The 15,429-nt window shown below is 40.9% G+C and overlaps 1 protein-coding gene across 5 annotated transcripts in view; it reads right to left on the bottom strand.

Moving 5' to 3' along the window:
* Cfap61 (cilia and flagella associated protein 61) overlaps positions 1–15,429 on the bottom strand; it is a 302,729-nt gene that overhangs the window by 137,386 nt on the left and 149,914 nt on the right. For all 5 annotated transcript variants that reach the window (XM_076570780.1, XM_076570781.1, XM_076570783.1 and 2 more), the window contains one exon: positions 2,180–2,307. In XM_076570780.1, the coding sequence (XP_076426895.1) occupies positions 2,180–2,307 (128 nt within the window). The remainder of the gene's footprint in view (positions 1–2,179; positions 2,308–15,429) is intronic.

Raw genomic sequence — 15,429 nt, 5'->3', positions numbered from 1 at the left:
AGGGCCAGGGCAGGGGCCCAAGTCCTTAGACTCCAACCTAGGGTTTTTCTGTTGTGGAGATTCAGTGAGCAGGTAGAGGGGGAGAGACTGGTAAAACCCAAGTCCTTAGGAACTGTCCATCTGGAAACGGGCTCTAAAAGGTAGCTGTTGAGAGAACAGTATGGGAAGCCACACAAACCTGCCTTGCCCCCAAGGATTGTGTCCTAATGTCTGGCATGGGTTTGGAAGAGACATTCTGACTGCTGTGCCATTTCTAAACACCTATCTTTGATGCAGTCAAAACTAACCCCCAGGGCTGGGGCTCTTGCTGCCCAATTCTGATGATCTGAGTTAGATCCCTGGGATCTACATGGTAGAAGAAGAGAACCAACTCCACAGAATTCTCCTCTGACCTCCACACATGTGTTGTGGAATATTACTTCAACTATGTAAAGATGTGCTACATTTGCTTCTGTTGTGGAATATTGCTTTAACTATGTAAAGGCATGTTGCATTTGTTTATGCTGCATTTGTTTAACGATGTAAAGAAGTGTTAATTTGTTTATGTTGCATTTCTTTAATGATGTAAAGATGTGTTGCTTTGCCTGCCTAAGGCACCTGATTGCTCTAATAAAAAGCTGAACATCCAATAGCTAGGCAGGGGAGGGAGAGTCGTGCCTGGTGGGCAGAGAGAATAAAGTAGGAGGAGGAATCTAGGCTTGAGAAAGGAGAAAATGAGAAGAAAATGGGGGAGAAAAAAGGGAGACGCCTGAGGCCAGCCAGGCAGCTGCTAGCCAGCCAGCCATGGAATAGGACATACAGAATAAAAGGAAGATAAAAAGCCCCAGGGCAAAACACAAATGAAGAGAAACAGGTTAATTTGAGTTATAAGAGCTGTGGGACAAGTATAAGTTAAGGCCCAGCATTCATAACTACTATTAAGTCTCTGTGTCATGATTTGGGAGCTGGTTGGTGGCCCAAAAGAAAGCCTGCTACACACATGTATCTTGGCATGTTCCAGCTTTTACACATACAATAAATAAGTGTAGTAAAAATTTGCTAGGAACGATGGTACACATCTTTACTCTCAGCACTTGAGAGACAGAGGCAGGCAGATCAATGTGAGGCCAGCATGATCTAGTCAAGGCTAGATAAACTATGAGTATATGGTATACCAGTTACATTGTAGAACCTCAGGCTCACACCTCAGCCTACTTTGGAGCTTCTGATTCTGTCTGCCTGGTATGGGCTTTAGGAATCTAAGATGTGATTCTTTTTTTTTTTTTTTTAAGATTTATTTATTATGTATACGTTCTGCTTCTGCTTGCATATATCCCTTCAGACCAGAAGAGGGCACCAGATATCATTCTAGATGGTTGTGAGCCACCATGTGGTTGCTGAAAATTGAACTCAGGACCTCTGGAAGAACAGCCAGTGCTCTTAACCTCTGAGCCATCTCTCCAGCCCTAAGATGTGATTCTTATGATTGTCTTGATAAAGTAAACACATGTAGAACAGGACCAGCAGAGGCTTTTGCGAAGGGGTCATATGGTGCCTTTTTTATTCATTTTAGGCCTCATAATCTTTGCTGAGATACTCAACTTTGGAACTGAGGCACAAAAATAGTTGCAAGTAACACATGGAAGTGAATATAGCAGTGATCCAAATGAGTTCTACTGATTTGTCCTATTCCATCCCACATCTAGAATGTTCCACCGATTCATGAATCCACACAGCTGTGCAATGAATTGGCAAATACTCTCAAAGTCTGTTTTCTCAAGTGGGGAGAGAGTCCCCCATGTTTGCACAATTACAAGGCATTACTAAGTCAACCCTTTGCAGGAAATCAAACCCAAAAATGGCTGTGCAAGGGTCACAAAAAGTGGATAGACGGGTGTTTGTAAGAGATGAGTATGGTGCTGGAGGAATGGACCAGTGGTACACAGCACTTGCTGCTCTTCCAGAGGACAGAGGTTCAGTTCTCAGCATCCATACCTGGAGGCTCCCAACCTCTAACTCCAGTTCCAGGGAGTCAGATGCCTTCTGGCCTCCATGGGAACCTGCATGCATGTGGTGCACATAAACTCACACAGGCGCACACATACACATACATTAAAAATGAATATATAAAAGGTACAAGAAAAATTTTTATTCCTCAAACATAAACAGATAAATGACTAAACAGAATGAAAGAACTCACCAAAACACCAGAGTCTCTAGGAATGAAATTCCAACACTGGATGCACCAACCACAACAATTCTGGCATTGACAGTGACTTTTGGTTCTAATGTTAGTTTCCGGTTTGTGTGGTTTAAGGCATAACTCGGCTGCAAGAAAACAAAGAGAAAAAAAAAAAAAACTTGAGAAAAATGTACCTGAATCAGTGCCCCCAATGAACAATTACAAGGCCTTACTAAACCAACCCTTTGTAGGAAATCAGACCCAATAATGACCATGTAAGGGCTACAGGAAAGTGGATACATAGGTGTTTTTAAGAAATGAATATGATCCTAGAGGAATGGGCCAGTGGCACCACCACTTGCTGCTCTTCCAGAGGACTGAGGTTCAGTTAACAGCAAGTACATCTGGTGAGTCACAACCACCTCTAACTCCAGGTCCAGGGAGTTGGATACCTTCTGGTCTCATGGGAACCTGCATGCATGTGGTGCACATAAACTCACACAGGCACACACATACATATAAATTAAAAATGAATAAATAAATATTTTAAAATAAAACAATATAGTTGCTGTGGAATAATCCTTTTGTACACTGTAAAGATTTGTCACTAGAATGGGTTTCATAAAAAGCTAACTGGCCAGTAGCCATGCAAGAAGTAATAGGTGAGATAAAACTAAGGATGTTGGGATGAAGAAGGACAGACTCAGAGGAGATGCCAGCAAATGCAGAAGAAGCAGGATGTGTAGAAAATGAGGTAACTAGCCATGAGCCATGTGGCAGAGAGTAGATAAGAAATATGGGTTAACTTAAATGTAAGAGGAAGCTAGTAACAAGCCTGAACTAACCAGCAAGCGTTTACAATTAATATTAAATTTCTGAGTGGTTATTTGGGAGTGGCTGCTGGCACAGGAAAATTCCGCCTACAAAGGGCATTCCAATGTGGGGTCAGAATTTCCATGTGCAACCTGACAAGGCTTGAGGGAAAGTTCCACAAAATGCATAGGGACGGAGCCAAACACAGCTTCCTAGTTTTGTGTCTCTGATGCCCGCCACAGTACAGAGACGGAGCCAAACACAGCTTTCTAGTTTTGTGCCTCTGATGCCCGCCACAGTACAGAGACGCCGGCAGCTGCCAGCACACCATGGGCTAAGCTGTGTGGTGGGTTCCGGCAGTCTCTCACATGGGCTGAAGTACAGAGAGGCATCTCCCAGCCACTGCCTGTGGGCTTGAGCTGCCAGCATGGGCTCCATCAGCACACTGCATGGGGGGTTTGGGGTTTTGCTCATGCAGATAGAAAAGGTTACAAATATACAGTAAAGACAGATTCGGATGGAAAAAAAAACTCTAAATGGGTTACAGTGTATTTAAAAATATATAGAGGCTTGGGAGATCAAAGAGAAAGAGGACATACAGTCTTAGATTTTAAAATATAGTTTTAAAATAATAGTAAAGTCCTTAAAAAGGGAATAAAGTGGGCTGGAGAGGTGGCTCAGCGGTTAAGAGCACTGACTGCTCTTCCAGAGGTCCTGAGTTCAATTCCCAGCACCCACATGGTGGCTCACAACCATCTATAATGAGGTCTGGTGCCCTCTTCTGGCCTATAAGCATATGTGCAGATAGAACACTGTATACATAATAAACAAATCTTTTTTTTTTTAAAAAGGGGGGGAGTAAAGTAATATAAAATAAAAAAGCCACATAAAGATGGTAAATACACAGAGTCTGAATACTATGCTATGGTGTTCTTTGAATCTTTTGACAACCGAGGAAGGAGTAATAGCTGCTAAGACACACTGGTTATGAAAGCTGCTAAATTAAACCAACCTATATATTTAAAAAATGTCTTAACTTCAAAATGTAAGTGAAAAAAATGTATTACTCTGAGGAAGAGGTTATGCTTTTGTTCCCACAGAAGATTAAAGGCTGCAGATTCATTTGAGGTTAAAGATGATCAGGTTTGATTGAGGAAAACCCCTTGAAATCCTGACTACAGACATAAAGAAATAAACCTACAAAAACTACAAAACATTTAATGTATATTTTACTTGTTCAAATATAAAACAAAAAATTATCTTTGGCTAACCTGTGTACTGTAACACAGTCTGTACTCATATTAATACAAAAATGTATGTTACCTTTAAAAGTTTATGTATTTTCAGAACAAGGAGACCAGACACCAAAGAAAACAGGTGGCCCAGGTGATCTAGCATCTCAAAATGCCTCTGTTATACTCTCCTCAAAATTCTATATAGAAAACAGCTTCCAAGACTGCTAGCTGAGATGGTCCAGCCTCTGAAACTACTCCAGATAAGACCTAACAATTATACCAGTTTTATGAAGGTTCCCTCAAAGGTAACAGTGCCCACAACAATGGGAAGTATTCTAGAGAATGACACCCACATTCCCAAAATATTGGTTATGGATGTTTGTTATCATTTAAGGGGGGGTTGGTTACAAATTTTTATTCATCATAGTAAAAAAAAGGCTAAACAAAGAAGTCAAAGTCAAAGATCTCTTTCTGAAAGAAAAGGGGGGATATAATATAGAAATGATGAGATAAAAGGGTAGATCATTGAATGCACTTAATCCAAAAAGCCACCATTAATCTCAAAATATTTTACATTGGTATGGATTTTGGGTTGTTTTGATACAAATTTAAAGTTATTTTTGTTATACTGTGTGTATGTTTCTACTCTTGTTCAGGGTATTGTGTTTATGCAGCTTATTTAAAATGTAATGTATAGTTAAAAATACAGATTAATAATCATCTATAATAGTCAAACTTATAATCATATTAGGTATGTTTTCAAGGTCATACACAGACATATTTAGATAGACAGATGGTTTCCAAAGACTTCAAAGACCTACAGAATATGACACTTAATATGTTTAATAACCCAAGGCTTTTCATGACAGTGAGACATGTCTGCTCCTGACAGCACCAATTTACTTCAAAGAAGGTGATTGGCATCGAAGAAACTCCATATGGAGTTTACTTTATGGCAAAAGCTAGCCATTTGGGCAAAGAAATTGCCTTTGCCTCAATTGCTGACAGTATACTGTACAAACTGGACCAGCAGGACTCAAAGAAAGCAACTGCCAAACTATGCCAAGACAAGGTAGGACAGTCCTTCAAAATTCTTTGCTTCACAAAAAAGTCTGTCAGATATTCTAGGCCTATAAGCCAAAGATGGATGCCCCAACATTACAGAGGAACCTTGGGTGGCTGTCCAGACAGCCAACTGTTTCTGTCATTTCTGTAGTTTTGAAAGTGGCTTACACTGCACTTTCTGTTTAATCAGGTAAATATCCTCTGGGATCTTTGATGTAGTTGAAGACTAGACAGTTATAGTTATAGTTTTCCTTAGTTATGATAAAAGGTAAATTAGGTACAAAACTTTGGACTCACAAAGATAAGATAGATAATAGAGTATTTTCTCTAATTTTGCCAAATATAAATGGATTGGATATTGTAACTGTAATTCTTACTTAACTGTTTTTTTGTTGTATATAATTTTACTATGTTAAAATTAAAACCTTCCATTTTAATTAGACAAACGGGGGAAATGCTGTGGCATAATCCTTTTGTACACTATAATGATTTGTCACTCAAATTTTTTAAATAAAAAGCTGACTTGCTGGTAGCCAGGCAGGAAGTATAGGCTGGGCAACCAAACTAAGGATGCTGGGAGGAATCAGGATAGAGTCAGAGAAGATGTCAACAGATGCAGAGGAAGCAAGATATGTAGAAAATGACATAACTAGCCATGAGCCACATGGCAGAGAGTAGATCAGAAATATGGGCTAATTGAAAATGTAAGAGTTAGCCAGTAACAAGCCTGAGCTTTACAAGCATTTACAATTAATATTAAGTTTCTAAGTGGTTATTTGGGAGTGGCTTCTTGCATAGGAAAACCACACCTACATATAGTAATTTGATTAATATCTAGGCTGTCACAAAAAAATGCTTGATTAGAATGGTTTTGTCTTTTTTTTTTTTTTTTTTTTGAGACAGGGTTTCCTTGTGTAGTGCTTTGGAACCTGTCCTGGAACTCACTCTGTAGCCCAGGCTGGCCTCAAACTCTCAGATATCTGCCTATCTCTGCCTCCCGAGTGCTGGGATTAAAGGTGTGCGCCACCACCGCCTGGCATGGTTTTGTCTTATGGTAAGTATTTCGTTAAGACCCAGAGCTCTTAGTGATTAGAAACGGCAAGGTAAATAATCTTACAAGACAACCAAGGTATTCCCTGGGAATTGTAGTCCCATGTCTTTCCTTATGTCCAAATTTTTGAGTGAAATTAAATTACTTTACTTGGAGGCAAGGATTTTCATTTATTCACCTCTATATCTTTCAAATCATTTAACACAGCCAGCACTTTGTAGTCAGCAGATCCTTGACAATATTCACTGAATGACAAACATTTGCCAAATGATGAAAATGTGTTGAATGCTAAGGACTATTCAGTTTTTCAGGAGTCTCAGTACCAGGGAGGACTCTAAGAAGGACAGACCATAACCATGGTACCTTTAAAATTCATCTTTGCAAAAATGACCCCAATAAGTTGCTTGGTTGATTTATCCTGATGAGGCTAGACAATAACAAACAAAGGCTTTACAGAGAGGGAGTGTGTGTGTGGAAGATGGAGGTGTAATTCTTGAAAGAAAATAATACAACACACTGAAAGTCACTGGTTCTAATTTTAATTCAACATACATACACTTATATTGGGTGATTTGGTGATACTTAACACTATGTGTCTAAAGAATTACAATTACCACTGGCTTCTCATAAACAATTGGGGGCCAGAATCCGTGGAATGACTAGACCAACATTAAATCAGCTACAACTTATCCTCTGGATCAGAAGCACACATCCAAACAGATGAAATCCACTTTTCATTTTCTCAAAATCCCAAGCTTTTAGGAAATCCAGTAAGCTGATGAGAGAGTCCTACTTTAAACTGTGATCCTATTTACCCTTCAATGCCTTGAGTGTCATGACCATGGGATTTGCCATTCTCCAAGTAACATTCAAGATGAGAATAAACCCTCTGTGTAGTTCTAGTCATCCTAGCAATATGGAGGCAGAAAAAATATTTAAAAGGATTTTAAATAAAGTTGGAAGTGTCTAGACTCTCCATAGTTAATATTGCTAGTGTCTCTTGGCATGTTTCATTACCCACCTTTAAATTGACACCATGGATTCTGGAAGAGAATGGACCCACATCCATCTTAAGAAGGGGTCTAATGGACAAATCACATAACCTTAACCCCTGCTCTACAATTGGCCCAGTATAAACATGTGACCTGCGTTGGCCCAATCAGAGTGAAGCACAGATCTTCCTGCTTCCTACATATCCCAAGATGTATATGGGAAACCTGAAACGGCAAAGTCATCATAAAGAACAGCATCCTGGGTTCGAACTCCAAGAGAATCACAGAGAACTACAACAGAAATTATTTTCAATCACTTCTCAAAGCCCATGTTACCTTTGGATTCTTCAGTGACATAAGCAATGAGTATCAGTTACACATTACCACCATAGTGCTTCGTAACAAACCAAAATACACTAGCTTAAAACTGTCGCTTGTTCTCACTCATAAAATTCCAGGTTAGCAAGAAGTGAATTGATCAAGGTCAGAATCAGCTGCAGCTGTCTCCATCATGTAGATTCCTGATTAGCCTTGTCTGTCTGTCTGCCTGCCTACCTGCCAGATAGATAGATAGATAGATAGATAGATAGATAGATAGATATAGATATATATGTATATAGTTAGATATATATGTATATGGTAAGATAGATAGATTAGATAGATAGGTAGATAGGTAGGTAGATAGGTAGATAGATAGATAGATATGAACAGACAGGCATATCTACTCTCACTGATAAGTTACATAATCCAAACTCCTCCTTATTCAATGTTTAGCCTAGCACATTAAACATGTAATCTAGGTTGGCCTAATGAGAGTAAAGCCCAGAGTTGCATGACTTCACAAGAAGCAGATGTGAACCCAGAATGGCTACCTTATTCTCTGGCCACCCCACGCATACCACTTCTTATGAGAGACTATTGGGACTTATTCCTACAGTAGCAATGGTAGACACGTGAGAAGGGCAGGTGAAAATCAGCAATGCTTCCTATTTCTAGCCCAAACAAATCATATGTAAAGTTACTCACTTCTAATGGAAGACCTTAAGTCATACAGCAAAGGTCATGGTCTAGGAAGAGATGAAAGGTGGGATTGACAGAGCTCACTGCATTTCCTCAATCATTTAGGCCATTTTGTTTCTTTCATATGCAACTGAAAACTTCCTAGCTTGATACATTTTCTACATGAAATGTAGAGAATTCATGTTCTTCAAATAAACATCAGTTATATAAAACATGAAGTTCATGCTGGTTTGTGTGGGTGTTCCAGGGTTCCACATGCCCTGGCCTACTGTACTCAGCTTAATTTCCAGGACAAGCAGACTACAGGTCCACTTAGCCAGGCTCGGATTTGGTGGTTCAGAGTAGAAAAGGTAGGAAGTATGGAGGTTATTATGATGGCATCTCATTGCGGGACTAATTAACAGACTTAAGATGCAAGCATTCTTAACAGATGTCAAAAGCCAAGCTTCCTCCCATTTGCAGGCAGGCTCAGATATTCTCTTCCACCGTGGGAAGTGTAAACTATTACTGAACCATGGGCAGTAATGAAATTCCCTGGTAAAGAATTAGACATCATTCATGAAACAGCTCCAGTATCACAGATACAAAGGCAGGCCGGATGAGCAGGATGGCTTTTGTTTCCTGCACAATAGTGGTGACACCCACAGCCACCAGGCCTCAGAAATCACCTTTCTAACTGCTAAATACGCAGAGCAGAGTGGCGTTGGGGTGTCAAGAGTTAGTGATCAGTACCCAGCAGGGGCAGTCACTGTCTCAGAAGAATGGGCATGGATCACAACGGTCTTCCTGTAAACCCAATTTTGTCTCCAGATTTTGATTAAAACCATACCCACTGTCAGATAGGATGGACTCTCCTGAAGGAAGGGGGTGGGGCAGAGAAGCTATCTTTTTAAAATTAGGAGATGCAGTTCTAAATGTCTCAAGCTTTTTTTCTGCCTAGTATACAAGCCTCCCTCAGTGACAAGTGCAAGAGAAGCCTGCTGCTTCTGCCTTTAAAGGGCTTGTTTTTCCTATAAGCACAAAGCAGGCTGCTGTTGAGAATCTTTATGTTTCTTCAAACTGTTAGGTTTGCGTGGGAAAGAAAACAGGTATGGCCAGACGAGGCAGTGCACAGCTGTCAGCCGGTACCCGGGAGGCTAAGGCAGGAAGATCATGAGTTCCAGGCCAGTCTGGGCTACACAGCAAGACCCTTTCTCAAAAGAACCAGACAAAACAGAAAGAGAAGCCCCTCTGAGCCGTGCCAGCTGGTGTGTTTTTTTTTTTTTCACCCTGAGCATCTACCAAAAAAAAAAAAAAAGCCTCATGAGTGGGAGGTGCTATTGGGGCCTGCTTTCCTTAACAATAAAATTCAAGTGAAAGTTATCTATTGATACTGATTTTATTTACAATTTTTTTCTTTTTTCTTTTTTTTTAAAGATTTATTTATTTACTATGTATATTGAAGAGGGCACCAGATCTCATTACAGATGGTTGTGAGCCACCATGTGGGTGCTGGGAATTGAACTCAGGACCTCTCGAAGAGCAGTCGGTGCTCTTAACCTCTGAGCCATCTCCCCAACCCCTACAATTTTATTTTTAATGTAGTCTCATGTAGCCCAGACTAGCTTCAGATTCGCAATATAGACAGACAAGAATGATCCTGAACTTCTGATTCTCCTGTCTGCACTTCCCAAGTGCTGGGATTACAGGTGTGTGCCGACACAGCCATTTTTATGTAGTACTCAAGCTAATTCAAGTCTGTGTATGTGAAGCAAGCACTCTACCAACTCAGCTACATCCCAAGCCTCTGACTCATATTTCAACACAGAAGTTAAACGTGCCTTATAATCAAAAATATTTCAAGAGTAAGCAAAGGAACTATGAACTCATCATGTATATAACACAGTGATGGTATGGATAGAAAATCAGATTCTTCTCTGATTCTTCTCTGCATCAGCTCACAAAGTCTCTGACTTTATTCTTCTAATGGTACTGAATTAGAATCTTAGACAAAAGGCTGGTTCCCACTGTTGGCATGACCATATACTCCTGCAGGAAGGACTAGCCAGAGGCCGTGATGCATACACTAATCTTTTAAAGTTAAATGGTCTTTAAAATTGACATTGACTTTGGTAATGACATTGAAACATGAACTTTAAATTCCATCCCTGAAGTAGGTAAATAAGTGATAAAATGGTGTGGTAATATATTGTGTCTCCCAAAATATGCACCCTAATAAAGCTTAGCTGAGGATCAGAGGAAAAGGCCAGCTACTATATTAAACATAGAAGTCAGGCAATGGTAGCACACACCTTTAACCCTAGCATTGGGGGGGGGGGGCAGAGATCCATACTGATCTCTGTGAGTTCAAGGCCATACTGGGAAACAGAGCCAGGTATGGTGACACACACCTTTAATCCCAGCACTAACCATAGAGGTCTGTAGGTCTGTACAGACAGACAGGAAGTGATGTTGCTGGGCAGAGGGAGGAAGTGAGATGCAGAACAGAAAGGCATAAGGCGTGGGTATACAGAAAGTAGGTATCTTTTGGCTGAGGATTGCCAAGTGGTAAGAAGGTGGCTGGCTTCTTTCTGCTTTTCCGATCTTTCAGCTTTCACCCAAATATCTGGCTCCAGGTTTTTTATTAATAACACCATTTAGCAATTGGTTTTACAATATGGGAGACTCAACTGAGATATTCCTGAGCTTAACTTGGAGGCTTGGGAGGGCAAGGACACACACAGTCCAGGTAAGGTAGGAACTGAGAGGGGCTGATAAGAAATTGGAAAGAGAATTGCCATTTCCTATGAGTGTTTGTGTAGAAGACTAGCTGTGAGCATAAGTCATCACGAGGAATTTTTAGTTGATTGCTCCATCCACCTTGTGAGATTGTTTGTTTTGTTTTGTTTGAGACAAGTTCTCTCATTGGCCTGAAGCTCATCAGGCAGGTTAGACTGGTTGGCAGTGAACCTCAGAACCACCGGTCTGCCTCCCCAGTACTGGGATTATAACCACGTAATAGCACAACAGTATGCTTGGCTTTTTTTTCTTTCTTTTCTTAATATGTATTAGTGTTTGGCCTGCATGTATGTAGGTGCACCAGGTGTGTGCCTGGTGCTTGTGGAGGACAAAGGGGGCACCACATCCCCTAGAATAAGTTTGCTGTGAACCACCATATGTGTGCTAGGAATCTCACGTGGGTCCTCTGCAAGAGTAAACCGTGCTCTAAACTGCTGAGCCAGCTCTCCAGCCCAGTATTGGCTTTTTAAACACAGGTTCTGGGGATTGCGCTTAGGGATTAGTTTACAAGGCAAGCGCTCTACCAACTAAGTTACCTCTCTAGCCCTCAGGAGTCCCCCTGTAAAGGAGTCTTGACTTGATTGTTCAGAATTGTTTTGGTTAGTTCTCTTTCTAGTTACCAAAAGGACTAAACAAATAACCTAGGCAGGTTTAGAAGTATTTAGGCTTAATTTTTTTTTTCTGATAGAATGCTGCTGATGTGTATTCTCAGTTGAGTTTGTGCTGTGACTCACATACCAAGAGACATTAAATACACAATTTTGAGTTTTACCCATTTGTTACCTCTTCTAGGTATATAAAGTATTGATCAAATACAATTTTACCTGACTATACATACCTGAAATCTGCTGTTCTGTTTAAGTTAGTTAGGAAACTAATTAATTGCACTTAAATTGAGTCCTAACAATGACAAAACATCACTGAAAATCTATTTTAAAAATAGATCCAGGACTCCATGAGTCAAAGGACTTGATGCACACACCTGACCACCTGAGTTTAGTCCCCAGAACCCACATAAAGGTGGGAGGGGGGCTGGCTTCACCGAATTGTAGCACGCACGCACCCATCACACATTAATAACAAATTATTTTTAAAAATAGATCTAAAACCTGAAGTTATTAAACTTATAAATAAGTCAGTAAACTAGAAAGCAGCTAAAATAACTATAACCACCACCACATAATAAATACAAGGTGGTAATGTCTTGGATGCTGTTCTTCCTAAAGGCATTTCTTTTGGAAGTTATGATCAGCTTCTGGAGTAGACTGGGTGCCATCAGTCTGGCATGGGTTTAGGCTTTTTACTTTCTTTTTCTTTTCTTTTCTTTTTCTTTTTAGTCCTGGCCCTGGTTGAGATTCTGAGCCTCTTCTCCTTAGTTTGTTTGGGTGTGGAATGGAAATAAATGACACTCAGCTCTGCTTCCTCAGCAGGCAGACATGTGGACTACTCATTAAAGAAAGTCTTCGAGCACTTGGCACTTTCCAGGCAAAGATGTTACACAAGGTAAAGTTGCACATCCTCTCTCTACTCTGCCATATGAAAGGCGAATCTCTGAAAAACCCATTTTTAAAGGGCAAAACAATAAGCTCAATTTTCAGCTCATGCCCATATGCACGCAGCTTTTTGTCACAGAAAGCTTCCGAGACTTCAAAGGGACCTCGGTCTCTGCACAAGATGGAGGCTGCAGATAGTCTACGCCATCAGGAGTAAAGTTTCTGAAACCCTTCGTAAGACTGCTTTTGCTTTACACATGTAATTTTTCCCTCCGGTGCTTCCCAGTTTGCGGTTTTGTCTTTGAGAGATTCTCTGTTTTCACAAACTGAATAAAACAAATGATGACAGATGGACAGTGCTGCAAATGTCACTGTTACAAAGTTCAAAGTTCACGGGTGGGGGCCTCTTTAGGGCAAAGTATTACAGTCTTTACCAAATAACCAAAAGGTGGTCTGTGTGGCCTCTTAGAAGCCATCAACTGAAGTACCTTCCTTAGACACAACAGGCGGTTTCACAAAGTCGTACATGTGAAATTATTCTTAAAAATTCAAAGGCAGCTATGGATGCCAACACCTTTTTCTGGTAGAGCATAAGGAAATCTGTGGAGACAATGTTGTGATTTTGAGTCGTATTTGATGAAGGATTCTCTTAATTTTTCTCTTGGTTGGACAGGAGGTGGGGCTCCAAACAATTCTGCAGCATGGAGATTTCATTTAAAAAACGAAGACTATTCTATTAATATCTTCTGAGGGCAGCATTGACTCAGAGATGCTCTCAATCCGACTTCCTGATTGACAGCAGAAGAGCAGATGTGAAACTACCATGTAGGCCAAAAGCGGGCCTCAGTCAATGCCGGGTTTGCTCATTGCCATTTCCCCACTCCCGTACCAGGCACAGCAAATGCCCACTGCACGCCTGACTGAAACCACATAAGGGAGGGAGAACTTGTGCTGACTCGGGGTGCAGAGTATATGGTCCATCATGGCAGCAAAGGCATGACATTGGAAACAGCTTACTGGTGTGGCAGCAGGAGCTTGGGGCAGCTGGTTATATTGTAAAGAAAGCTTGAGCTAGAACCTGGCCAACCTAGAACCCAGGAAGCTCATCCTGCACATACCCTCCAGCTCTGTCCCACACCTCCTAAATGGTCCCACAACAACTCTCCCAGCGGAAGGCCAAGTGTTCAAACCCAGGAGACTGGGCAAGGACATTTTACATTCAATCCGCAACATTCATTAAGTTTTCATGAAGGGGCCGGGCAGTGGTGGCACACACCTTTGATCCTAGCACTCGGGAGGCAGAAGCAGGCAGATCTCTGTGAGTTCGTGGCCAGCCTGGTCTGCAAAGTGAGTTCCAGGACTGACTCCAAAGGTACACAGAGAAACCCTGTCTCGAAAAACAAAAAACAAACAAACAAAAATATCATGAAGGGAACCTAGCACTCGTTTTGCTTCTGCAAAATATTAGTAACATTACCCATGATGATTTCTCATTTAAGGAACTGTCACACCTACATTGCCTTTATAGTCTTCACATTATTCCAGCAAGGAGTGGGAGCTCAATGGACTTTTGTGCTGTTCTTGCTGAAGAAAGATTTCTGTACCCGTTACAGTTACACTACCAATCACATAATGACAAACCTAACTACCAACAACCTAGAGAGGATGGAAGATAATGTATCACTTATACAGAGCAGAAAGGATGCAGCCCAGGGCTCTATGGAGGTAGCACCATGAAGTGATCAGAGATACAGGCTTGTATCTGTTTTGTATCTGTACAACTTGTTCTCTTATTGCATGACTTCCATTTGTAAGTGTGGTCCAGGTGGATGCTGGCGATCCAGACGTTGTGTTCTCATCCCAGGCAGCACCATTACCTTGTATATGATTGCATGGTTTTATTGAGGGTGGGGGAAAGTGTGGGCACAGAGGGTAGGGTGTGGCTAGGCAACTGCAGTCTTTACCAAAGTCCCTTAAGCTTCTCTCCTGAGTTACCTTCAGCTTGCATCAGCCCTTCTTGCACCCATATTTCCTACTTGCCCATTATCATCATTTTTTGGTAGACTTGACTTATAACCAGTCTTTCTTTTAGGCTTCTCCATTATTTCATTTATTTTTAAATATTTTATCTAAGTGTACAAAATAAGGTGATGGTGACATTTTTAATACATGTGTATCATTGCTCAGATTCACTCCCCCATCACCCTTTCATGTTCCCCCTTCCTGCTGACCCCCACTAAATATATATAAGTCTAGGTTCCTTATATGAGAGAGAATGTGATATTTATCTTTTTGTCCCTCTGCCTTATCCTCACTTGGTCTGCCTTCCATTTAGACCCCTTCCTCCCTACATAGTCTATCCTCTATGTTCGCATCTTATTTATGTATACATCACATACAGATCTAGATTCCACATGGAAAATGTGATAGTTGGGTCTGTTTTGTTTTGTTTAACATGAAGATCTCCAGTTCCATTCTTTTTCCTGCAAATGACATAATTTAATTCTCCTTTGCACCTGAGTTAAGCTCTGTGTGTTTATAAACCACGTTTTCTTTATCCATTCCATCTGTGGATGAGCGTCTAGGCTGGCTCCATATTTGGACTGTTGTGAAGTGTACAGTAAATATGATGTGTAAGTATCCCTATAGTATGCTGGCATAGATTTCTTTGGACATAAGCCCAGGATTGCCTAGCTGGATCATATGGTAGTTCTATTTTCAGATTTTTAAGGAACCTCCATATTGATTTCCATAGTGATCAAACCAGTTTGCATTCCCCCCCCCCCCCAGCAGTGATTAAGGGTCCTCCTTTCTTTGCAGC

The sequence above is a fragment of the Peromyscus maniculatus genome, chromosome 4 (genome assembly GCF_049852395.1).
Source record: "Peromyscus maniculatus bairdii isolate BWxNUB_F1_BW_parent chromosome 4, HU_Pman_BW_mat_3.1, whole genome shotgun sequence".
NCBI lineage: Eukaryota > Metazoa > Chordata > Mammalia > Rodentia > Cricetidae > Peromyscus > Peromyscus maniculatus.
This window is presented reverse-complemented; position numbering and strand designations above follow the sequence as displayed.